The sequence below is a fragment of the Fonsecaea erecta genome (genome assembly GCF_001651985.1).
Source record: "Fonsecaea erecta strain CBS 125763 chromosome Unknown Scaff2, whole genome shotgun sequence".
NCBI lineage: Eukaryota > Fungi > Ascomycota > Eurotiomycetes > Chaetothyriales > Herpotrichiellaceae > Fonsecaea > Fonsecaea erecta.
In genome coordinates, this window is record NW_017387245.1 from 2,483,584 (window position 1) to 2,503,316 (window position 19,733).

Genomic DNA, 19,733 nt, shown 5'->3' on the forward strand with positions numbered 1-19,733 from the left:
GAGCGCGGGCTGATCTGGTCTGATATAGGTTTTGGAAGAACCGACCGTCAAGCCATGCCATCGGCGACAAGAAGAGACACGCTGGCGGCTGGGGACGCAACCGAGGAAAGAAAGCCCACGGGTAAAAGAATTGGAACTAGCGCAATACAACCACTCAAGCTTTGGACAAATGGACAAATGGGCAGATGCGAAGCCGCCCGAGGCTCGCTTGGAGATTCAAATTGTGCAAGTTATGCGCGATTATGCAGACCCCGCAGACGTTCTCTATGTCGATTGGACACAGTTCAAGAGTATGCGGGGTTGCAAAGGGCTAGTGTTTCGTGTACCATTCCTGATACGGACTAGGTTACGCCCGATCCCGGATGCCGACATTGTAGTGGATCCAATGATCTCCCTCCTCGGCAGCTAGATTCCCGGACCGTTCAAAGAGAGAGAAGGGGGAAAAGAGGTCAGAAAAGACTATATACTTCTTGTCTGATCCTGTTCTCTCTCTTGAGGAAGCTGGACAATCCCAAAAACCGCAACCTTGCAATCATTTCAAAGAAACCCCGCCGCATGGGGACATCAGGTGTCATTTCTATCCGTGATGTGATGTGGCACTGATCCAAGTCACGAAACATGGCCTGGCTGGTTGGTCAGCCATGTCATGTCCCGTCCAGATACAAATAACTATGAATCTGGCATGAAGCAGTCACGAAACAATCAACTGGGGGCTTGCACCTGCTCACAAATGCAGCATATAGATATCGAACGGACACGAGATTTGACGGTGAACAACACAAGCGAAAAGCTGAGGGTTTGAAAAGGGAATAAGGGGTGGCGTATTCGACATTCAAAGCCTCGCATCGAATTCGCATGCCTTTTTGTCTTCATATGTCATAAAGGTCAGACTTTCCGATACGACTTCAGCCCTTCTTTTGGCTGGAAGTTATTCCCACTTTTCCACCACAAATCGCCACAATGATACTTCCCCCCCTTCCCCGCGGCGGGGCCCACGACTTGACTTTAATCAACGGCATTTTCTATTTGGCAGTACCGTATTTATACACTCGGCCTATGGCCTTTCGGAGATAGATATACAACATCGGGTGTTCCTGGTTTTCCTCCTCGATTCCCCGCTCCCTTGAACTTGAGTATGGGACTCTCTCTGTCTGATCACAGTGATGAGCAATACCCCGTTCAACTTAAAACCGGGTTCAGCGAGACTCACCTTGTGTAGATGTCCCGTTGCTGATTATCGGTGGAGGACCTGCAGGAGTCCTGCAAGCACATCTCTTATCTCGGCTTGGAGGCGAGTCTCCGGTGTCATATCGACAAAAGTGACTGTTGGCCGTGAGAATTGAAACGCCTTATCGCAAAAAGATATCCCGAAAGACTCGACACCGCGAAGGCACATGCACTGTTGCCCAGGTCGCTGGAAATATACAGACAATTCAATTTGGACGTGAGCAGGCTGCGACAGCTCGGCACGAGGAGGCGCGATGCATTCTAGGTCAACTTTCTCACAAACCTAAGTGGTCAACGAGTGGGTGTACTTCCTTACGAGCGTATGGATGTTGAAGTGCTGTCCCACACTCCAGAGTTAAGTTGTGAATCGGAATGGTAGCGTGTGCTGGCTCCGACTGACAAGCGAGGGTGATTCATAACATTCCACAGCCCGTCTTCGAAGATTTTATCACGGAGGTCCTTGCCAAAGACTCGAATGTAGTTCTTCGTAAGGCATTTCGTTTGTGTCACTGGAAGATGTAAGTAGCGTCGTAAAGCCGCCCCGATGCAGCGATGCTCATGTTAAGGACTCGGATGGAGTTATCACCATCGTGGAAGAGCGTACCACGGGGCATCGGTTCCAGATTCGTTCCGTTCGAAGTACCTTATTGCTTGCGACGCCGTACGGAGCAAAGTATCGCGGCTGCTTGGGAATCAAGAGTCACGGCGAGGATTCATGTAAGCCCATATAAGGGGTCCAATACCGGACAAGACTGAAAATCTAGATGGAACGACGATGACTATTCATCTCAATGCTGACCTTCGTCCGATTGTGAGGGAGAGGGTCGGCATGCTGCATTGGATAAGGTGGATCCACCTGCCACACAACAGGCTGAAGGCGGTTGATGTCTCATATGTCGATGAGTTCTCACCTGCAGATCTCGAAGCCCGCCGCTACAGTACCTTGGATCTGTGTGATCTTGACAGATTCACGCTGTTGGCAGATCTCAATGTTTCTGGCGTGAAGACCTGCCGCCGAGTTGGTTGCGACTTTGAGGCTGTTGGCGAGGCAGGACAGAAGTGGCTGACGGCGGCCAAGCTGGATGTAGGAGGAGGGCTTCTTGTGAGGCCAGATCAACATATTCTGATGGTGTTGAATGCTGACACCACGACGGAAGAGGTTCAGAGATGCTTGAAAGCACAAGGATTGCTGAGGTCGGACCCTGTTTGGTTGGCGGGGGGTGGCAGGTCACATGCGCCCCTGCTCGTAGGTACCCTCGTAGGCGTCCAGTCAGGGATCTAGGTATAACCGGGGACTAGCTAGGTGGTAGTTGGTAGGTAGGTTCGGGGCACTAGGCCTTGCCCAACTCATACGGGTGCCCCGCCCAGCCAAGTGCTTGAGCAAGCTTAGCCTAGTGAGCCTGGTTACACTAGCCTGGTTACTTAGCCCACTAGCCTGATTGGCTTCAACCGGCTCCCGGGACTCTGTAGCTGCCTTCTCATGTCTCCCTGTATCTCTTCCACCTCATCTCTTCTATCCTCTACAATTTCGCTCAACTTCCCACTTCGGTGGCTGACGGCTTAGTATATGGTAAACTAACACCAGATGCATGCTGTCCAGATCTGCAGAGAACCGATGGAGCAGCTATCTACCGGCCATGTGAAGTTGGTTGACCAAGGAAATCGGCCACGTTTTGGGTCGCTGCATCCTTCCAACCGAAGGGACTGGTTAGTGCCCATCACTTGACGCTGACCGTCAGCCTCACCTCGATGCATCAGAGACAAACATGGCTTTGCTTCTCGGAAAGGGACAGAGACAGGCTCACGGCCGCGTCGTGACAAAAGGACACCTTGGAGCACTGCCTTGCAGGATCAAAGTGGTCGGCCACATTCGTTGACGGAGTTAGCCTCACTTCGCCCGATCCCAACCATGTCTACGCGATCGTTCAGCCGGAATATCCAGTTCTGCCGGCAACCCTAGGGGGAATGGTGTCACAGCTACATGTCATATGGAAGAGAGGAGACGCATCTTCCCTTTATGCTCCGAAAGCAGTGACTGAGAAGGCGGAAGCATGGTTACCTGCAGCATAGGCAGGCACTGCCTTCAGCTGACCTAGAATTTGACCTGCCCTGATCCTTTAGACCCCTCTCTTCCAGCCTCACAATACTATCGGGTCTTGTATAAGAAGGCCTCTTTGCCGCCTCTGCCAATTCTGTCAGCAGACCTGTGTTGCTCGCTTCTAGGACGAAAAACTCCTTTTGCAACTTCTGATCTGGTGTCAATAAGAGCGTTATAGAATGGCACCGCGATCTCAAGCAAACAATCAGCCTCGGGGGATTTGCTGGCAATTCATCAACACAGGTCGTTGTCAGTATGGGGCGACGTGCTTGTTTCCCCATTCTGCTGCTGGTAGTGCCTCTCAGAGTCACGCAGATACCGTCGGACAGGATCCCAACCGAACACGGCGAAAGAGAAACGAGCCAGACGGCAAATTTGGAGCCTGGAAACTATCCATCCCGAAAGGCACAAGCGATTTCTACCATCCACCTCTTCCTCCCCTCTTCTTCCAGACTGCTCTCACACATGTGGGCTCTGAAGTTGGAGTAATGCAAGAGACAATACTCATCCTAGCCAAGGACGGTGGATTACTACGAATAAAACAAGTTGTTGAGCACAACATGGAAGGCATGAGCTTAGAGAAGCGCGGCAAGATGATGAAAGAGCAAGCCATACCACTCTGTCAGGTCATCACCCATCCGCACGTGCTTGCATCCCCTTTGCTCGACGTTCATGTGGGGACAATCTACAACTTCATTTACGGGGTTCAAGGCCAGCGTGCAGTGCAATTCTTCAAATCTCTCGTTGCCACTCTCACAGAGCACAACCAATTCGACGTTTTGCCCTCGGAAATAGAGGCGGTCGTCAAAGCTTTCTCGAAAATCATTGACTGCAACACTCACGCCATAGTTAACGACGAACTCAGACCGCTTGCGGATTCCCTTTTCGACATCGTGGCCCAGATCGACGAAAGCGAAGCTCACGAGTCGAGAAAACTTGTGAACCGCATTAATCAGCGATTAGGGATCGGTCGAGAGCTGACAGGTTGGAAGCCTCCAAAGACAGCTGCACCTCCGCGGGCCATTTTCACGCTTCAGCAAGATTTGCCTGGTGAACTATCCAACAAGGGACCGCGGCATGACAATGACCACGTGAATGCTTATGACATACAGATCATGCCCACATTCGAGGAAATCAGTGCAACACGCGCCGAGTATCTGCCTTCCATGAGCCAGCAGGCCTGGCATCTCCCTGGAGTATCAGGACTCCTTGACCGACACTTTCGTCTCCTTCGAGAAGATACCGTTGGACAGCTTAGGGATGCTGTAAGGGAAGAAGTGCAAGCTTCTCATTGCCTTGAAAATAGGGGCAAACATCAAGGTCCACGGAAATTGACATACGACAACGCTCAGGTTGTGAAATTCGATTTCAATAAATGGCAAGGCCTGCTGATCACGATCGGTTTCGATCAACCTCACCATCTTCGGCAACGTTCAGCCAAACAGAGGAAGGAGTGGTGGGAATTCCAGAAACGCCTCCGCATAGGTTCCCTCCTTTGCCTCCTTTCCAATGGTGCATTGATATTCTGTTCGGTCGTTGAATGCAAACCAACCAAACCCTCAGTCACAACAAACTTCTCATCAAGTTCAGACGATGAGCCAATCCAAAAACAACCTGAACGGCCTCTGGATCTGTTCTCAGATCCTGTTCGAGCCTTTACGACCGTCTCGCTCGTCAGTGACGCCACAGAGGGCGTTCTCGGTCTCATGAAAGCTTCTGCTTCCGCACCTGCCAAGATAGTTGAGTTTCCTGGTGTGCTGTTGCCCTCATTCGAACCCACCTTGCGTGCTTTGCAGACAATGCTTCGAAGTCCTGAGATGCCCTTTTCAGACTACCTAGCGCCTGAACCTCAAACAGATCTGTCGATGATCGAGGCTCCCTACTATGCCACAAGACCCAATTTTGAGTTCGACCTCAGCTGTATCATGAAAGAAAACCTCCCAATGAGGATTTCCATCAATGATAAGACCAATCATGAGGCATTCCGTGAGAACTCAATTCTGGACAGAGCTCAGGCCGACGCACTTCTCACGTCCCTCAACCGCGCTCTAGCTCTAATTCAAGGACCCCCAGGGACAGGTAAGAGTTTCACCGGGGTGGCACTCATCAAAGTACTGTTGGCAGTACAGGCACGGGCTAAACTCGGTCCGATCCTGTGCGTTTGTTACACCAATCATGCACTTGACCAACTTCTGGAAGACTTGGTGCGACATGGCATTGATCAGATCGTTCGCATTGGATCCCAATCAAAGTCCGAGATGCTGCAAGATTGCAACCTCCGTCTCCTCGCCAACAATGTTGAGTTGACCAAAACTGAGAAACGTCAACACTGGGTTTTGAAGTTGAAACTCGAGGAGGACGAACGGGACATCTCTAGGGCCATAAAGAGACTTTCGGTCACAGGGGACGTCGCAGCACTCAAAAGCTATCTCGAGATCTATCAGCCCAAGACTTACCTGGCTCTTTTCATCGGAGGTCGGGACGACGATGGTTTTGAGAGAGTTGCCCACCACAAGACATCTCTGTTAACCGCTTGGCGTAAAGGTGGATCACATCAGGGTCCTACCCGCAAACTTCGGCATCTACTCCAGGAACCAGATATCGAGTCTTTGACTCATACGGAGAGACAGCGGGTTTACCATCACTGGCTGGCAGAATCAAAAAAGACAGCCCAAACCGAACTATTGACTGCGCTAGCAGAATACAAGGAACACAAAGTACAATTGGATCAAGTCCGAGCGGATGTTGACCTTCGATGTTTGCAACAGGCCAAGATCATTGGTGTGACGACAACGGGTCTGGCGAGAACATTACCACTGCTTAGAAAGCTCAATTCCAAAGTCCTCGTCTGCGAAGAAGCGGGAGAAGTGCTTGAGGCGCATATACTTACAGCACTCTTGCCTTCCCTAGAGCATGCAATCTTGATCGGCGATCATCTTCAACTTCCCCCACACATCCAGAGCTACGAACTTTCAAGAGAGTGTTCTTCTGGGAAACGTCACTCTTTGGATATATCCCTGTTCGAAAGACTGGTAACGCCTTCATGCTCGACCCAGACGGCAGTGCCATTCAGCACTCTAGAGACACAGCGTCGAATGCACCCCTCAATTTCTGAACTCATTCGCAACACGCTATATCCACAGTTACGTGACTCTCCGGCGGTTGAGACATATCCCCCTATCACCGGGCTGGCCAGGAGACTGTTCTGGCTTGACCATGCGCATCCTGAAGATGGCGCTACATCTGAATCGGATAGTATGACTTCCTACTCTAATACCTTTGAAGTTCAGATGGTCACTTCATTGGTGTCTCATCTTGTCAGACAGGGTATTTACCACGCAAATGATCTAGCTGTTCTCACACCCTACCTTGGCCAGCTTCAGAAAATCCGCAGAGCACTACAAGGGTTGTTTGAGATCTCTTTAACCGAAGGCGACATGCTGGAGTTGGAAAAGGAAGAAGTCGGCAAGGACAACAATGAGCCTAGTCACAGTGCCTTCCCGACGCTCCAGAAGACTTCTCTCTCGCGGGCACTCAAAGTGTCTACCATTGACAACTTCCAGGGAGAAGAGGCGAAAGTCGTTATCATTTCCTTGGTGAGAAGCAATGACCAGAACAAGTGTGGATTCCTTCGGGCTTCGAATCGGATCAACGTCCTTCTATCCCGCGCCAAACACGGAATGTACATCATCGGCAACTCTCGAACCTCTGTTCACGTCCCCATGTGGGCTTCTGTAGTTGAAATGCTTCAATCCGGCGATAACTTTGGCGAATCGCTTCAGCTTCAATGTCCTCGTCATCCACAAGCCACAATGTCCGTCTCTAAACCAGACGACTTTGCCATCTTCTCGCCTGAAGGAGGGTGCAACCTACCATGCGAAATGCGTCTTAGCTGTGGGCACTCCTGTATCAGCAAATGTCATTCACAAATGCTGCACAGCGCAGTCAAATGTCTGGAGCCGTGCCCCAGACCTTTGAAAGAATGTATGCACCTGTGTCCAAACAAATGTGGAGATCCCTGTTCTGTCAAATGCCCGGAGGAGCTACACGACCTCCAGCTCACCCTGCCCTGCGGACATACGCGAGATACCCTGCCTTGTTGGCAAGCTAGAGATCCTTCCCAGGTGATCTGCCAGGACCGGGTTGTTCGCGTTGTCCCTGGCTGTGACCATCGGGCTGAACTTCCATGCTGCGTCAACGTCGAAAGCAACAAGTTTAGCTGCAAAGCTACTTGTGGAACGGCTCTTCCATGCGGCCATGCCTGCTCACGTCCTTGCGATGTGTGTAAGAAAAGAGAAGATGGCAAAATCATCCAAGAAAACCATCGGATTTGCCAACAGGCTTGCGGCCGTGCCTTCAAATCGTGCAGACACTTGTGTAAGGAAAAATGTCACGGGGATAGTCCTTGTCCTCCATGCCGAGCTCCTTGCGAAGTGTCGTGCCACCACTCAAGATGCACAAAACGCTGCCATGAGCCCTGCGTTCCGTGCGCAGAGGGAAAGTGCCCTTCCAGTTGCCCTCACAGCGCTTGCACCCTTCCCTGCGCGGCTCCATGTGATTGGATTCCTTGTTCAAAGCGCTGCACCGAGGTACTAGCTTGCGGGCATCAATGCCCTTCGCTCTGTGGCGAGATCTGTCCACCGCCCAGATTCTGTCAAATCTGTGCTCCCGAGGACGTGAAGAAGATGGTGGTCGATTTGATATTGATGGAGGAATACCATGAGATCAATCTTGACGACAGTCCGTGCATAATCCCTCCCTGCGGCCACCCCTTGACCGTTCAAAGCATGGACGGTCAAATGGAGATGTCAAAGCATTATGCTACTGATGGGACAAATATCCGCATCACTGACTCGTCCATTCCGTTTTCAAAAGATGAGCTCAAGGTATGCAGCAACTGCCGGGGTTCACTGCGAACGATATCAAGGTACGGCCGTATTGTCCGAAGAGGGCTCATTGACGACGCGACCAAGAAATTCATTTCAGCGGCGAACCGACAATATGTGTCACTTTGCGAGTCAGTTTACCAGCATCAGGCCAAGCTAGCCGAATCGATCAAAGACGTCCGTTCTCTGGGGAACGGAATGAACCTGGAGAAACTCACACTTTCAGGCGGACGAAAGGAGCAAATCAAGCTGATCTTCGAGGCAGCCCATAATACGCGATACTCGCTGATTGCAAAGACCCGCAGTCAGGTTAACAAATATCTTCGGCAGGTTGATGTCGAGGAACAGCCTTTCAAGCGTGTTTGGGATATGGTGCAGTTCGCCCGAAGACAAGGGAAAACCGGTAGCGATGTGGAGTTTGACCATACCATTATACAAACCAGCCAAACTCTACAGGGCGAATCACTGCTGCTGAGATGCGAACTTGTCATCTTGTCAGATTTCTTGGTTGTCTTTGGGTCCGCCCTGAAAGACGTCAACCTGGATTCCACCAAAGTTGACTGCCTGAAGCTTCTCGTCGCCTCTCAGGAGGCACGTTACCCAGCCGTAGAGGTTGAAGCTCACACGTTCTACGCCCAGTGCTGTCTGGCGGAACGGACCTACAGCAGTCGACGGGAAATCATGACAGCCGTAACCAATGAAGCCACCGAGCACATTGAGGCTGCAAAGCAGGTGTGCGCTCGGCACCCAGGGTCGACCAGAACTGTGGTGGGTGAGGTGAAGAAAGTCGAAGAGATGCTCAAGTCCTCGACATTCACGACAGTGGTCAGTGACACCGAGTGGAAGAGTGTGATCAATGCCATGGCCAGTGAATTCCGTGGATCAGGGCATTGGTATACCTGTGCCAACAATCACCCGTTCACGGTGGGAGAATGCGGCATGCCGATGGAGACGGCGCGTTGTCCTCAATGTGGCGCTCCCGTGGGCGGGCAGAACCATACCCCTGCTGAGGGAGTGCGACATGCAACAGAACTCGAGAATAGATTTTCTGACCTGAGACTCTGAACGTCTTGTGTGATGAAGGGCTACATCCCGCCCATGGCAGTGAATTGTTCGGGGAGAAGGGTGACTCAACGGTACTGGTGTTGGTGGGATACTGCTGGACGACAGCAACGCGATTTGGCCGTCTTGTCACGTTACGACCTCCAAAGAATGGCTTCTAGCTGGCACCATCATAAATGGATAGTCAATGTGTGATGTTATGGATCTCATTGGATATTATGAAGACTGTGTCCCACCATCCCCCACCGGCTCTTGATATACCTGCCAAGTATTCCATGCCGGATACATACGAGGTACATTTTATATGGCTTCGTGTAAGCGCTTAGCTCCGGAGATCTAGAGGCGGGCAGATCTAAGCCTAGTGGCCCACCAACACTAGCCCACTAGCCCGACCAGCCACAGTCTCGGCCCTGGAGCCCACCAAAGACAGCATCTGGCGGCACCCAAATCTGCTGTGCCTGGCTCGTGCCTAGTTAGTCAGCGCTGAGGTGCGGGTTTCTGTACATACAGTCGTCTCTTAAAATCTCACTCGAGGCTTGTACGTGCCTGGTCTTCTAATCTCTAGTTACCCTGGTCGAACAAATTATTAAGCCTGGCACTCGGCTAGAAACGAGCAGGGCAAACCAGACAGACTACAGTATAGTATGCTCATTAGACCGCTGCGCCAGTATAAACAAGCCATCACTATTCACATTGCCCCCGCCATGCAAACACTAGGAGACAGACGAAGGGCCGCTATTGTTTCGTCAAGCTAGCTAGCCTTGTTGTTGCCCCAAAAGTCCGATGCAAGTCAAAGGATTGCGATCAACATGGGACGGTGCAACGGGGGCGAATGGCTCAAATTGCTGGTGCTGGTGCTGGTGCTGGGAATATAAATGGAGGTTTCCGACTTGTAAAGGGATGGATATTCTTGCTGGAACTGCCAGATAAGTGAAGAAAAACCCTCTACCGCTCTCTTTCTCTCTCGCGCGCTCGTTACACAAAAGCAGTGGGGGTGCTTGAATTCGACAAATTGGCTGCCTAGCTAGCAAGCGAACAACATGTCAAGTCCCCGAAAACGCAATATGCTCTCGTTCATCGTCTTCGGACTTGCGGCAGCTCTGATTCCATCCACCGAGGGAGCTCCCAGTACCAGTGGCAAGACAGCATGTGCGGCCCTGACCAAACCGACCATTGCCGGCGCGCGCGTGCTGTCCATGCAGTCGCAACATCTCCCAAATGCGACGGTGCTGGCCAGCCCGCCCCTGCTGAACAACAACCTCACCGGCCTTGACCTGTGCAGTGTCGATCTGGTCATCTCGCACCCTGGCGCCGACGATAAAGTCAAGGTCAAAGTGTGGTTGCCGGCGACGGGCTGGAATGGCCGCTTCGTCGGCACCGGAGGGTCGGGCTACGCGGCGGGATTCTTCGAATACAGCCTCGCCCCTGTGGTGGCACTGGGCTATGCGGCAGCATCCACGGATGCAGGCCTGTCGGGAGATCCCTACAGTCCAGCAGCGTGGGCTCTGCGTCCGAACGGCACCGTGCATGAGGATCTCTTACTGAACTTTGCCTCCCGCTCCGTGCATGACATGGCTGTGGCGGGCAAGGCCATCACCGCACAATACTATGGCCGGAAGCCGGCCCACTCGTACTGGAGCGGTTGCTCGACGGGTGGGAGACAAGGCTTGGTGGCGGCACAACAGCATCCCCATGATTTCGACGGCATCGTCGCCGGAGCGCCGGCTATTGACTGGGCCAGGTACGTGGTCGCAGAACAGTGGCCACAGGTGGTCATGAAGGAGGAGGCAACCTACGTGAGTCCATGCGTCCTCCAATCGTTCACCAGCGCGAGCGTTGCGGCCTGTGATGCTCTTGACGGAGTGGCCGACGGCGTCATCACAGACTTGCAACTCTGTAAATTCGACCCGTTGGCCTTGGTTGGAACAAGTGTCCAATGCGACGGCAGCAGCGAGATCATCACACAGAAGATGGCCACTGTGGTCGGCCAAATCCTCGCAGGGCCCAAAGGACCCGCCATCTCTCATCCCTACGCCCTGAATCCCGGGGCGGCATTGGACAGTCTGGCCAACACGACCGTCGTCAACGGCACCCGGCTCGGTGTGCCCTTTTTCGTCAACGACGCCTGGATCAAATACTTCGTCAAGAAAGACCCCGAGTTTGACACTTCCGCCATGGGATACGCTGCTTTTGAGACTATCTTCAACCAGTCGCAGCGGGAATTCGGCGCCGTCATGGGCTCTGACCAGCCCGATCTCTCTGCCTTCCACGCGGCCGGGGGCAAGGCGATCGTCTGGCACGGGCTAGCCGACCAGCTGATCTTCCCGCGCGACACGGTCGCCTACCACCAGCGGGTGACACAGGCTCTGGGCAACAACGCGTCCGTGGTCGCTGGGTTCTATCGCACGTTCCTCGCCCCGGGCGTGGACCATTGCGGCGCTGGTCCAGCGGCACCGGGCGCCGTGCCTGTGGACCCGCTGGCGGCGGTGGTGGCGTGGGTCGAGGACCAGAAGGCGCCCGATGTGTTGGCGGCGCGCAAAACGGAGGCGGATGGCACCGTGGTCACAAGGAATCTGTGCCCGTTTCCCGCGACATCGCGGTACAGGGGCACCGGCGACAAGACCCTGGCGACCAGTTATACTTGTACTTGAGTGAGCTTGGTGGAGAGGGCTGAACGAGACGGAGTGCCTTGAGTGGGTCGAATAAGGATCGATAATCAAAAATCATTTTGATTCCCAACCCCCATCCTCTTCGATTTTCCGCATGAGAGAAAAGATGATAAATCGCGGAGCTACAGTCGGCGGTGTTCTCTCTGAGAAAGGAACTTGACAAGTCGGGGGATCTTGTGAGCGTCAATATCAAAGTAACCCTCCTCCTCAGGCGATTGGATCCATAGCGGCGCTTCAAAATCATCTGGGTAGAAGCCAGAATATTCCCAATCCACGATCCCAACAGCCTTGAAGTTGTCGTCCACAAGTATATTTTGTTGACCAAGATCATTATGGACAAAGACATTTCTTTTCGACCAAGATTTCCACGGGGTCCACTGATGGGATTCGGCTTCCTCCCACAGACGCGGAGGAGGAATGATGCTGCCAGCCAAGGAGCCCACATTGCGGGATCTTAGACTGTGCAGCTGGGGAAGGACAAATTGTGTGATATCCTCATCAACAACCTTGGTAGCCTGCTCCTTTCCCGCCCTGATTTTAGAAAGAGGTGTTCCGTATACGCGCTCCATTTTCAGTTGGTGAGTGCCTTCACTGATGCTCTTGAACTCGAGAATCTTCGGAACAGGGATCGTTGTGTTGTCTCGAACGAACGCGAGCGCGGCATGGTCATTTTGACGCCGCACGGAACCCCAAGGTGTTTTGACAGGGAGGCCTTGCCAATCAGTTGCGCGTTCAGACTCTACAAGGTCTCGCTTGGTGAAGGTCTCGTCATCGTAGGAGTAGCATCTGTCTGCGACCATCCCGCCATTCATGTCTGTGGATAGGTATCAGGGAAGGGAAATGAGGAAAGAATAAAAGATAGGGATGTTGTGAATGGGTGTCGATATCCATGTGACCTTCAGCTTTGCCAACGAGGCTGAATCCCGCCATTTCTATAGCAGCAGGTATTACATATACATATCGTATGGAGTTAGTCCTGGCCTCGTTCGTCATGCCGCTATAACTACAACAGCGGCCTGCTCAGAGCGAGTAGGCAATCATCACCACCAGATATAGATGTCATTCAGAACCTCTTTCCGAGTTTACTTTTGCACACGCGTCATACTATACCTATGTAGATTGTTGCCGAATGCAAGAACATATTTAAGAAAGACCATTGAATCTCAGAAGATGGGAGAAGAGGGAAATACTCAGCTTTAATTGGGGGCTTCCCTGAGCACTCAGTTCCTCTCTCTCTCTTCGTCTTAACTTGCCTGCATACCTAACCTTGACGTCTCCAGCTCTTCCCCAGCCACCGTTGGTGATATAGTTGGTGGTTGTGGCGTCGAAGAGCGACGGGGAAACATCGGGAAGCAATGCCGGCGGATCTCGACACTTTGGTGGCAATTGAGGCTCAAGCTGGCGTCGACCCCGCAAAAGCTGAAGTCTTTCACCTTTCCCTGCCCACTGACCATCTATCACCGAAATCATATCTTTGAAGCCAGCTGGTGTCCTGTCTGGGGCCTAGCACTGCAGGTCTCATCACCCACCTGTTATCAACATATCCCCGTCCGCCTTAGCCCCGTCAGCCGAGTGCAAAAACAGAAACGAAGATACTGAGACAGGGTCATGGTCCGGCACGCAAGCCCGACAACAACTCACTCTGCCTCCCTACTACTCCCCCCGTCGCTTGTGCCGTCGATTGCTCCTTGCTGCATGCTAAGATAGGAGCCGTGATCCACCAGAAAACAAACATGCATCAGCCTGATCGAAGGCCGGACGATGTCCACTCCGCCCAACAGACCGACCGGCCCCAACAACGTCGCCCAAAAACCGTCGACTCCGAATGGACCAGCGTCAAAAACGGCTTCTCTGGCGCTGACCAGGCGTCCGATGCCAACGATCCCCCCAGCAAACGACGACGTGTTGCCCTGGCGTGCACCGTGTGCCGGGGGAGGAAATCACGTGTGAGTCATTGCTGCTGTCGTGACAGGTCGATAAAACGACCATGGCGATGAGTCTCCCATTTTATCTGACTGACCTGGGCAATCTTACCAGTGCGATGGCACGCGCCCCAAGTGCTCGTTGTGTGTCGAGTTGGGATTCGAATGCGTCTACCAACAGTCAGCTTCGTATTCGAACATCATCATCGGCAAGGAGTGAGTCGAGATTTCCGGCGTCAAGGGCGTCGATGCTGATCCTCGTCTCAGGTACTTGTCGTCGATCGAAGATAGGCTGAAAGAGGTAGAAGGTCGGCTGGCTTCTCTCGAGAACCGCGACCGGACGCTCGTGTACCAATCTGACAATCCAAACGTCTCCAATGGAGTCTCTTCCTCAGATTTCCCGCCCCCAGAGACGGCGTGCTTACGGGAAGAGAGCCTCGAAGATGCGGAAACCGTCGAGGATCCGATCGACGCGATGGGGGCGGTCACGTTTGCACAGGAAGAGGACTGTGCTTTCTTTGGGCCGTCATCGAATATTGCGTTCCTCCGACACGTCTCGAGGGCCGTGGCCCGGTTGACTCACGACCCAGAACCTTGGAAACCGTCTCCGGCAGAACATCACTCGGTAGGATTTACAGGGGGATTCATCAATACCTCTGGCCCAGCATCCCCTGTGCCGACGCCTCGCGACTCTCCTCACGAGCAGGTGAACATCTATGCCCTTCCTCCCGACTCGGTAGCCCGTGAGCTCCTCAACTGGTATTTCAGCAACACTGGCTTATTGTTTCCTTATATCCACGAGCAATCGTTCATGGCCACATTTGAACAGGCCAGCAAGGACAAGTTCAAGGGCGTCAGGAGAATCTGGCTCGCCTTGCTAAACATCGTCTTCGCCCATGCCATGGTCCATGCACGGGAAAACACCACAACTCCTGGAAGTGTCGACTCGACCGCGGCAAAGGCCAGCGCAGAGTCGGAGATCTACTTCCGACGGGCTTCCGGCCTCTTCAATGAAAAGATCACGAATGGGACGGGGACGAGTGTTGAAGTTGGTAAGTGGTTGCCGAGCTCAGTCTGTCATGCATGAACTCGGCCGGACACTCACAGACAAAACAGTGCAGTTCCTCCTCCTCATGGGTCAGTACTTGCAGGGAACGCAGAAGTCAGTGCAGACATGGAAGACACATGGTCTTGCAGTGCGAGCTGCGTTTCAGATAGGTCTTCACTCCAGCGATCTGGCCAGAGTTTTCCCCCCACTGGATCAGGAGGTCCGGAAAAGGACGTGGTTTGGTTGTATCATGCTCGATCGCACCTTGAGCATGACCTTTGGACGACCTCCGGCGATCCCTGACAGCTACGTCCAGCTCGAGCTTCCGGTGGGATTCTCCGCCGTCGACGGCGGAGCAGCAGCACCCGCGGACAAGAAGGAGTCATTGAGCATTGCCTTCTTCAACGGCACCATGTCAGTTCTCCCACGAGAAGTCCCTTCCTCCCTTGATACGAGCTAACCAGTCTCCATCCACAGCACGCTCTATAAAGTCCTCTGCACGATCGTGGATTCGCTTTACGGCCAGAATCTTGCCTGCTCGTTCAAGTCCAACGCCGTGGACACGGTCGCCCTGGTCTACAAGATTGAAAACCAACTCTCCGAATGGCAACGCGGGCTGCCGTCCCACATGAGACTCATCGCCACGCAGGACATCCTGCCCGAACGGCTGCCGCAGGTAGAGAGCTCGGCCGAGGAAGCATGGCGGCAACTGCGCCTCCGCTTCATCCTCACGCTCCGTTACACCAATGTGCGCATCCTCCTCCATCGACCCGTGTTGGTCAAGTTCCTCGATGGACTGAGCAACCCGGCAAACCACCAAGATACTTCGCTGCTCCAACAGGTTGGCACCATCCATATCCAGATTGCCATTAAATCGGCCAAGGAGATTATCTGCCTGGTCCATAATGCCTTGCAGTCTGCCACAGGGCGATCGAAATGGGGCTTGCTGGGCGCATGGTGGTTTTCGCTGTACTACAGTACGTTTTGCTCTGCTGCATCTCTCATCCTTACTTCTCTAATCGATGTCGAACAGCATTCAATGCAGCCCTGGTGCTGGGAGCGTGTGTCCTGGTCCAAATTGACCAGAAAGCCTCGGGCAACGATTCCAACATGTCACTGACCGAGTCGACCGAGGATATGAGCCTGCATTTGGAGATGGCCATCGAAGCGATCCGCCATCTCGACAGCGACAATCGCATGGTCGCGCGATGTCGAGACTATCTCGAGCAGTTGGTCCAGGTGGTTCAGGCGCTAGGTTCGTCCTGATATTCTCATCTATTCAATTTCGCTCTACCATGCTAACCAACCTCCCTCCTATTCAGCCATCGGACAGGGCCTCCTCCCTCAGCCTCACGACTGGCAGCCCGTCACGTACCACCACCCGACCAACGCGCCCGCCTTCGGCCCGGTGCCACCGGCACCGGCCCCCCAAGAAGCAGGCGACTACGGGGTGCTGCTCGGAGGCGGCGCAGCGGCCGTGGGCGCCAGCCTGGGCATGGGTATCTACAACAACCACGGCGGCGGCATCGTCACGAGCAGCAAACAGTCGCCGCTCGGCATGGATCTGGGCGAGTTCATGCTCGACGGCGACCTCGAGTTCTTGAGCAGTCACTCGTTTGCGTATAATCGCGGGGTGGCTCCGTGAGGAGAAACAGGACCGAAGTACGCGAGAGATAGAGAGAGAATGAAAAACCCGGCGCGGGGTGGCAACGTGTAACCGACAATTGATGGAAAATTGATGTTTTCACTACTCTAATATCTGACGAAAAGACCTCTCTCTCTCTATCATATATGGTGCTCTTGAAAACCACCCACCTAACTACGCACAAACACACAGCGATATACCCACGTACACAGACAGACCCTACTAACCTAGCTAGCTATCTATGCGCGAGGAACATGGATATACATAATTCCAGCTTGTTTACAACACAGGTTCAGCTCAGTCAGTCACGATGCATCCGCTCGCGTTATTGCGTGTGTAATCGGTTGCCAAACTGGCATCACTCACTCACTCACCAGCTGGCTATCCCTCTCTCTCCCTCTCTATCTACCAACCTATAGCATAGTTAGTTAGAAACAGCTACTCGAAACAAGCGAGAGACCGACTCCTCGTATGTACCACTGTAAGATGCCGATCGATTCTCATGAATTGAGCCACTACATAGCCAACGAGGCTTTCCCTAGGACGGGGGAATTGAGTCTGTCTATCTAGGTGTCATCGATGGATCTCTCTTCTCTCCCTTGGCATCTGTCTTTCTCCTACTCCTGAAATTCCCCGGTCTTATGATGTAGTCCCGCTGCACCTGAATCTGACCTGTTCGCGTCATGTATAAACACGCATATATACATCGTGATCTCGAGCTGGCTGGTTGGCTGACTGACCATGCCTTCCGATCCCACGCACCAGCTCGTTACGTACTCTCTCCATCCCATCCCGTCCTCAAAAAGAGGAATCGTTCGTGTCGTTGGTGCCTGCCTGCACACAAATGCAGCGGCAGGATACAGCATTTCCTCATCAAAGCCGTTCGTTCATCATTTCCGGCCACTGCGAAACTTCGTATCTCTCATGCTTCTCCCTCGCGCCTAAGCTCTCGGGGCGGCGGCTCGTTCGGAATGACTTACTTACTTACATCAACATCTTCCGGTATCTGGGCTGGCATCGGACAAAGAACTCTGACGGCTCGGGGTCGCCCAGGTTGAAGACCTTCCACTCCTTCTCTGGGTCGGCGAGTTGGAGCTGTATCATCCCGACGAGGAGAGCGGGGGTCGTCAGTGGAACATGTCGGGAAGGCAGAAATAGAATGAAAGAGGGGGGAAACAATTCAAGCAGGACTCAAAACTCACCGTGAACATCCTCAGGACCGACGGTACCACCTTGTACAGCTCCAGCAGGGCAATGTTCTTGCCGATGCAGGTGTTGGGCCCGGCGCCCCAGACCAGCAGGGCCTTGTTCATGGCGGCCAGCTGGTCCGGGCTCGCGTCCAGCCAGCGCTGCGGGCGGAAGACGTCGACGTCCTCGCCGTAGGTGGGCTTGTGGCGGTGCATGATCCACGCGTTGCAGCTGACGATGATGTTGCCGGGGATGTACTCGCCGAGGATGTGGGCGCCTCGGGCGGCGTCACGCGCTCGATCAGCTGCATGCCCAGGCCGGGCCAAATGCGGAAGATCTCCTTGAGCACGGCGTCCAGGAAGGGCAGCTTCTGCGACTCGCCGAACGGCACCACGTACTCGGCGAAGTCGATCGGGCTGTTGCCGGTCTTCTCGGTGCTGCTGCTGGCGCTCGGCGGCGGGAAGTGTGCGTCGATCTCGGCCACGAGCTCCTTCATGACGTGCGGGTACTTGAGCAGGAAGTAGAAGGTCGCGGCCAGGGTGGTGGCGACGGTGCCGCTGCCAGCGTTGACCATGGAGAGCGTGAGTCCCAGCACGGCGCGGTCGTCGACGATGTCCGGGTTGTCGACCTTGGCCTGCAGGAACTTGGTGAGGAGGTCCACGCGCGTTTTCTGGTTGTCGCTGACGCCCTTGAAGTCACGCTTCTTCTGGTCCATCTGCCGCTGCGCGATGGGGACCGTCGCCGTCACGCTGTTCCAGAGGCCCCGCCGTCCCAGCCACATGAGGATGGGGTTCTTCTTGAGCACGCGGTCCAGCCAAGTGACGTTGTTGACCTGGAAGGGGAAGGGAGTCAGTGTCAGCTTACATGTACGTATGTCCTGGCTGCCCCCGTGGGTTGGCCAATGCCATTGCCACTTGGGGAAGGTATCGAGAGGGACAAGCTCACAATGGTAAAGTAGCGCAAGAAGGTCGTCCGGGCGTGGATGATTCCGATGTGATCATAGCCAGCCTCCAGCAGGCCATAGCTTTTGCCCATAGTCAAGGCGCTGACCACGTCCAGGGCGAAGAACCGAGTCCACTCGGACATGTCGCAAACGCCGTCCGGGCCCGGTCTGCCGGCAAACCTCTGGTCCAGCTGGGCGAGGAAGGTGGTGACAGTTTCGGTCACGTAGGGCTCGTAGTTGACGAGCGTGCTCATGGCGAAGGCGTTGGCCACCGATCGCCGTAGTTTGCCATGGTAGATGCGATCCGTGGTGGAGAAGATGTTTGGCACGGCCACACCGCGCGAGACGCCCTGGCCAACCTTGTAGAAGTCCGACTGGAGATTGGGATCTAGTTAGAAAACTGTAATAGGAGACCATCTCGTCTCTCTGACTCTGTCTCACCTTTGAGAAATGGGTCATGTAGATGTCCTTGATGGCATCCGGGTCGTTAAACAGCAGCGTGTTGGGGCCGACCCTGATGATGCGCCCATACTTGACCACGCTGGGGTAGGCACAGCGGTCGGTATACCACACCCACTGCCATAGGCGCCAGAAGTTGGTGAAGGAAGCAATAAACGGCCCATTGTACTTGTTGAGGCCCTTCTGGTACCGGAAGCTGGCTGCCCAGGCACAGACGAGGACGGCGGCGAGAGACATCCACGCCCACGGCGGGAGGTGGAATATCGAGTCGGTGGCGAGCATTGTGTCGAATAAGGAGCGGGAGATGGGAAGAGGGGGCTGATAGAACTACGATGGTGGTCGTCGTACTCGTGTTGGGTGGTGGCGGCTGAGACGACGCAATATTGGGCTTGGGGGGGATCGATCACCCCAGATCCAGCCCGGGTTGAAGATACCAAGCTTCTTAAGAATAAAGGCTTGAACAGCTCGCTTCTCCAATAATGTTCCTGTCTCCTGGGATCTCCAGCAACCTGCGAATGAATCCATCGAGGGGAAGTCGGGAGGTCGTGGCGGGGAAAGGCCGGAACGGGTGTTTGTTTTCGAGGGT

The 19,733-nt window shown here is 53.9% G+C and overlaps 6 protein-coding genes across 6 annotated transcripts; 4 read left to right on the forward strand and 2 right to left on the reverse strand.

Annotated features, from left to right (window-relative positions):
* Positions 1 to 169: 169 nt before the first annotated feature.
* Positions 170 to 377, forward strand: AYL99_02658 (hypothetical protein; the record flags this gene model as incomplete). The annotated part of the gene is made up of 2 exons (XM_018834174.1): positions 170 to 290; positions 346 to 377. The coding sequence occupies 2 exons, from the start codon at positions 170 to 172 to the stop codon at positions 375 to 377; spliced, it is 153 nt and encodes a 50-aa protein (XP_018696798.1).
* A 3,508-nt stretch (positions 378 to 3,885) lies between these two features.
* Positions 3,886 to 9,276, forward strand: AYL99_02659 (hypothetical protein; the record flags this gene model as incomplete). The annotated part of the gene is made up of 3 exons (XM_018834175.1): positions 3,886 to 7,187; positions 7,462 to 7,914; positions 7,974 to 9,276. 3 exons carry the CDS (start codon positions 3,886 to 3,888, stop codon positions 9,274 to 9,276), a joined length of 5,058 nt encoding a protein of 1,685 aa, XP_018696799.1.
* A 1,037-nt stretch (positions 9,277 to 10,313) lies between these two features.
* AYL99_02660 (hypothetical protein) lies at positions 10,314 to 11,924 on the forward strand (the record flags this gene model as incomplete). The annotated part of the gene is made up of 1 exon (XM_018834176.1): positions 10,314 to 11,924. One exon carries the CDS (start codon positions 10,314 to 10,316, stop codon positions 11,922 to 11,924), a length of 1,611 nt encoding a protein of 536 aa, XP_018696800.1.
* Positions 11,925 to 12,064: 140 nt separating this feature from the next.
* AYL99_02661 (hypothetical protein) lies at positions 12,065 to 12,754 on the reverse strand (the record flags this gene model as incomplete). The annotated part of the gene is made up of 1 exon (XM_018834177.1): positions 12,065 to 12,754. One exon carries the CDS (start codon positions 12,752 to 12,754, stop codon positions 12,065 to 12,067), a length of 690 nt encoding a protein of 229 aa, XP_018696801.1.
* Positions 12,755 to 13,675: 921 nt separating this feature from the next.
* AYL99_02662 (hypothetical protein) lies at positions 13,676 to 16,557 on the forward strand (the record flags this gene model as incomplete). The annotated part of the gene is made up of 7 exons (XM_018834178.1): positions 13,676 to 13,888; positions 13,980 to 14,080; positions 14,132 to 14,916; positions 14,981 to 15,326; positions 15,390 to 15,889; positions 15,946 to 16,167; positions 16,235 to 16,557. 7 exons carry the CDS (start codon positions 13,676 to 13,678, stop codon positions 16,555 to 16,557), a joined length of 2,490 nt encoding a protein of 829 aa, XP_018696802.1.
* Positions 16,558 to 17,541: 984 nt separating this feature from the next.
* Positions 17,542 to 19,429, reverse strand: AYL99_02663 (hypothetical protein; the record flags this gene model as incomplete). Its single annotated transcript, XM_018834179.1, has 5 exons — positions 17,542 to 17,652; positions 17,760 to 18,002; positions 18,038 to 18,577; positions 18,691 to 19,062; positions 19,130 to 19,429. 5 exons carry the CDS (start codon positions 19,427 to 19,429, stop codon positions 17,542 to 17,544), a joined length of 1,566 nt encoding a protein of 521 aa, XP_018696803.1.
* Between the last annotated feature and the right edge of the window lie 304 nt (positions 19,430 to 19,733).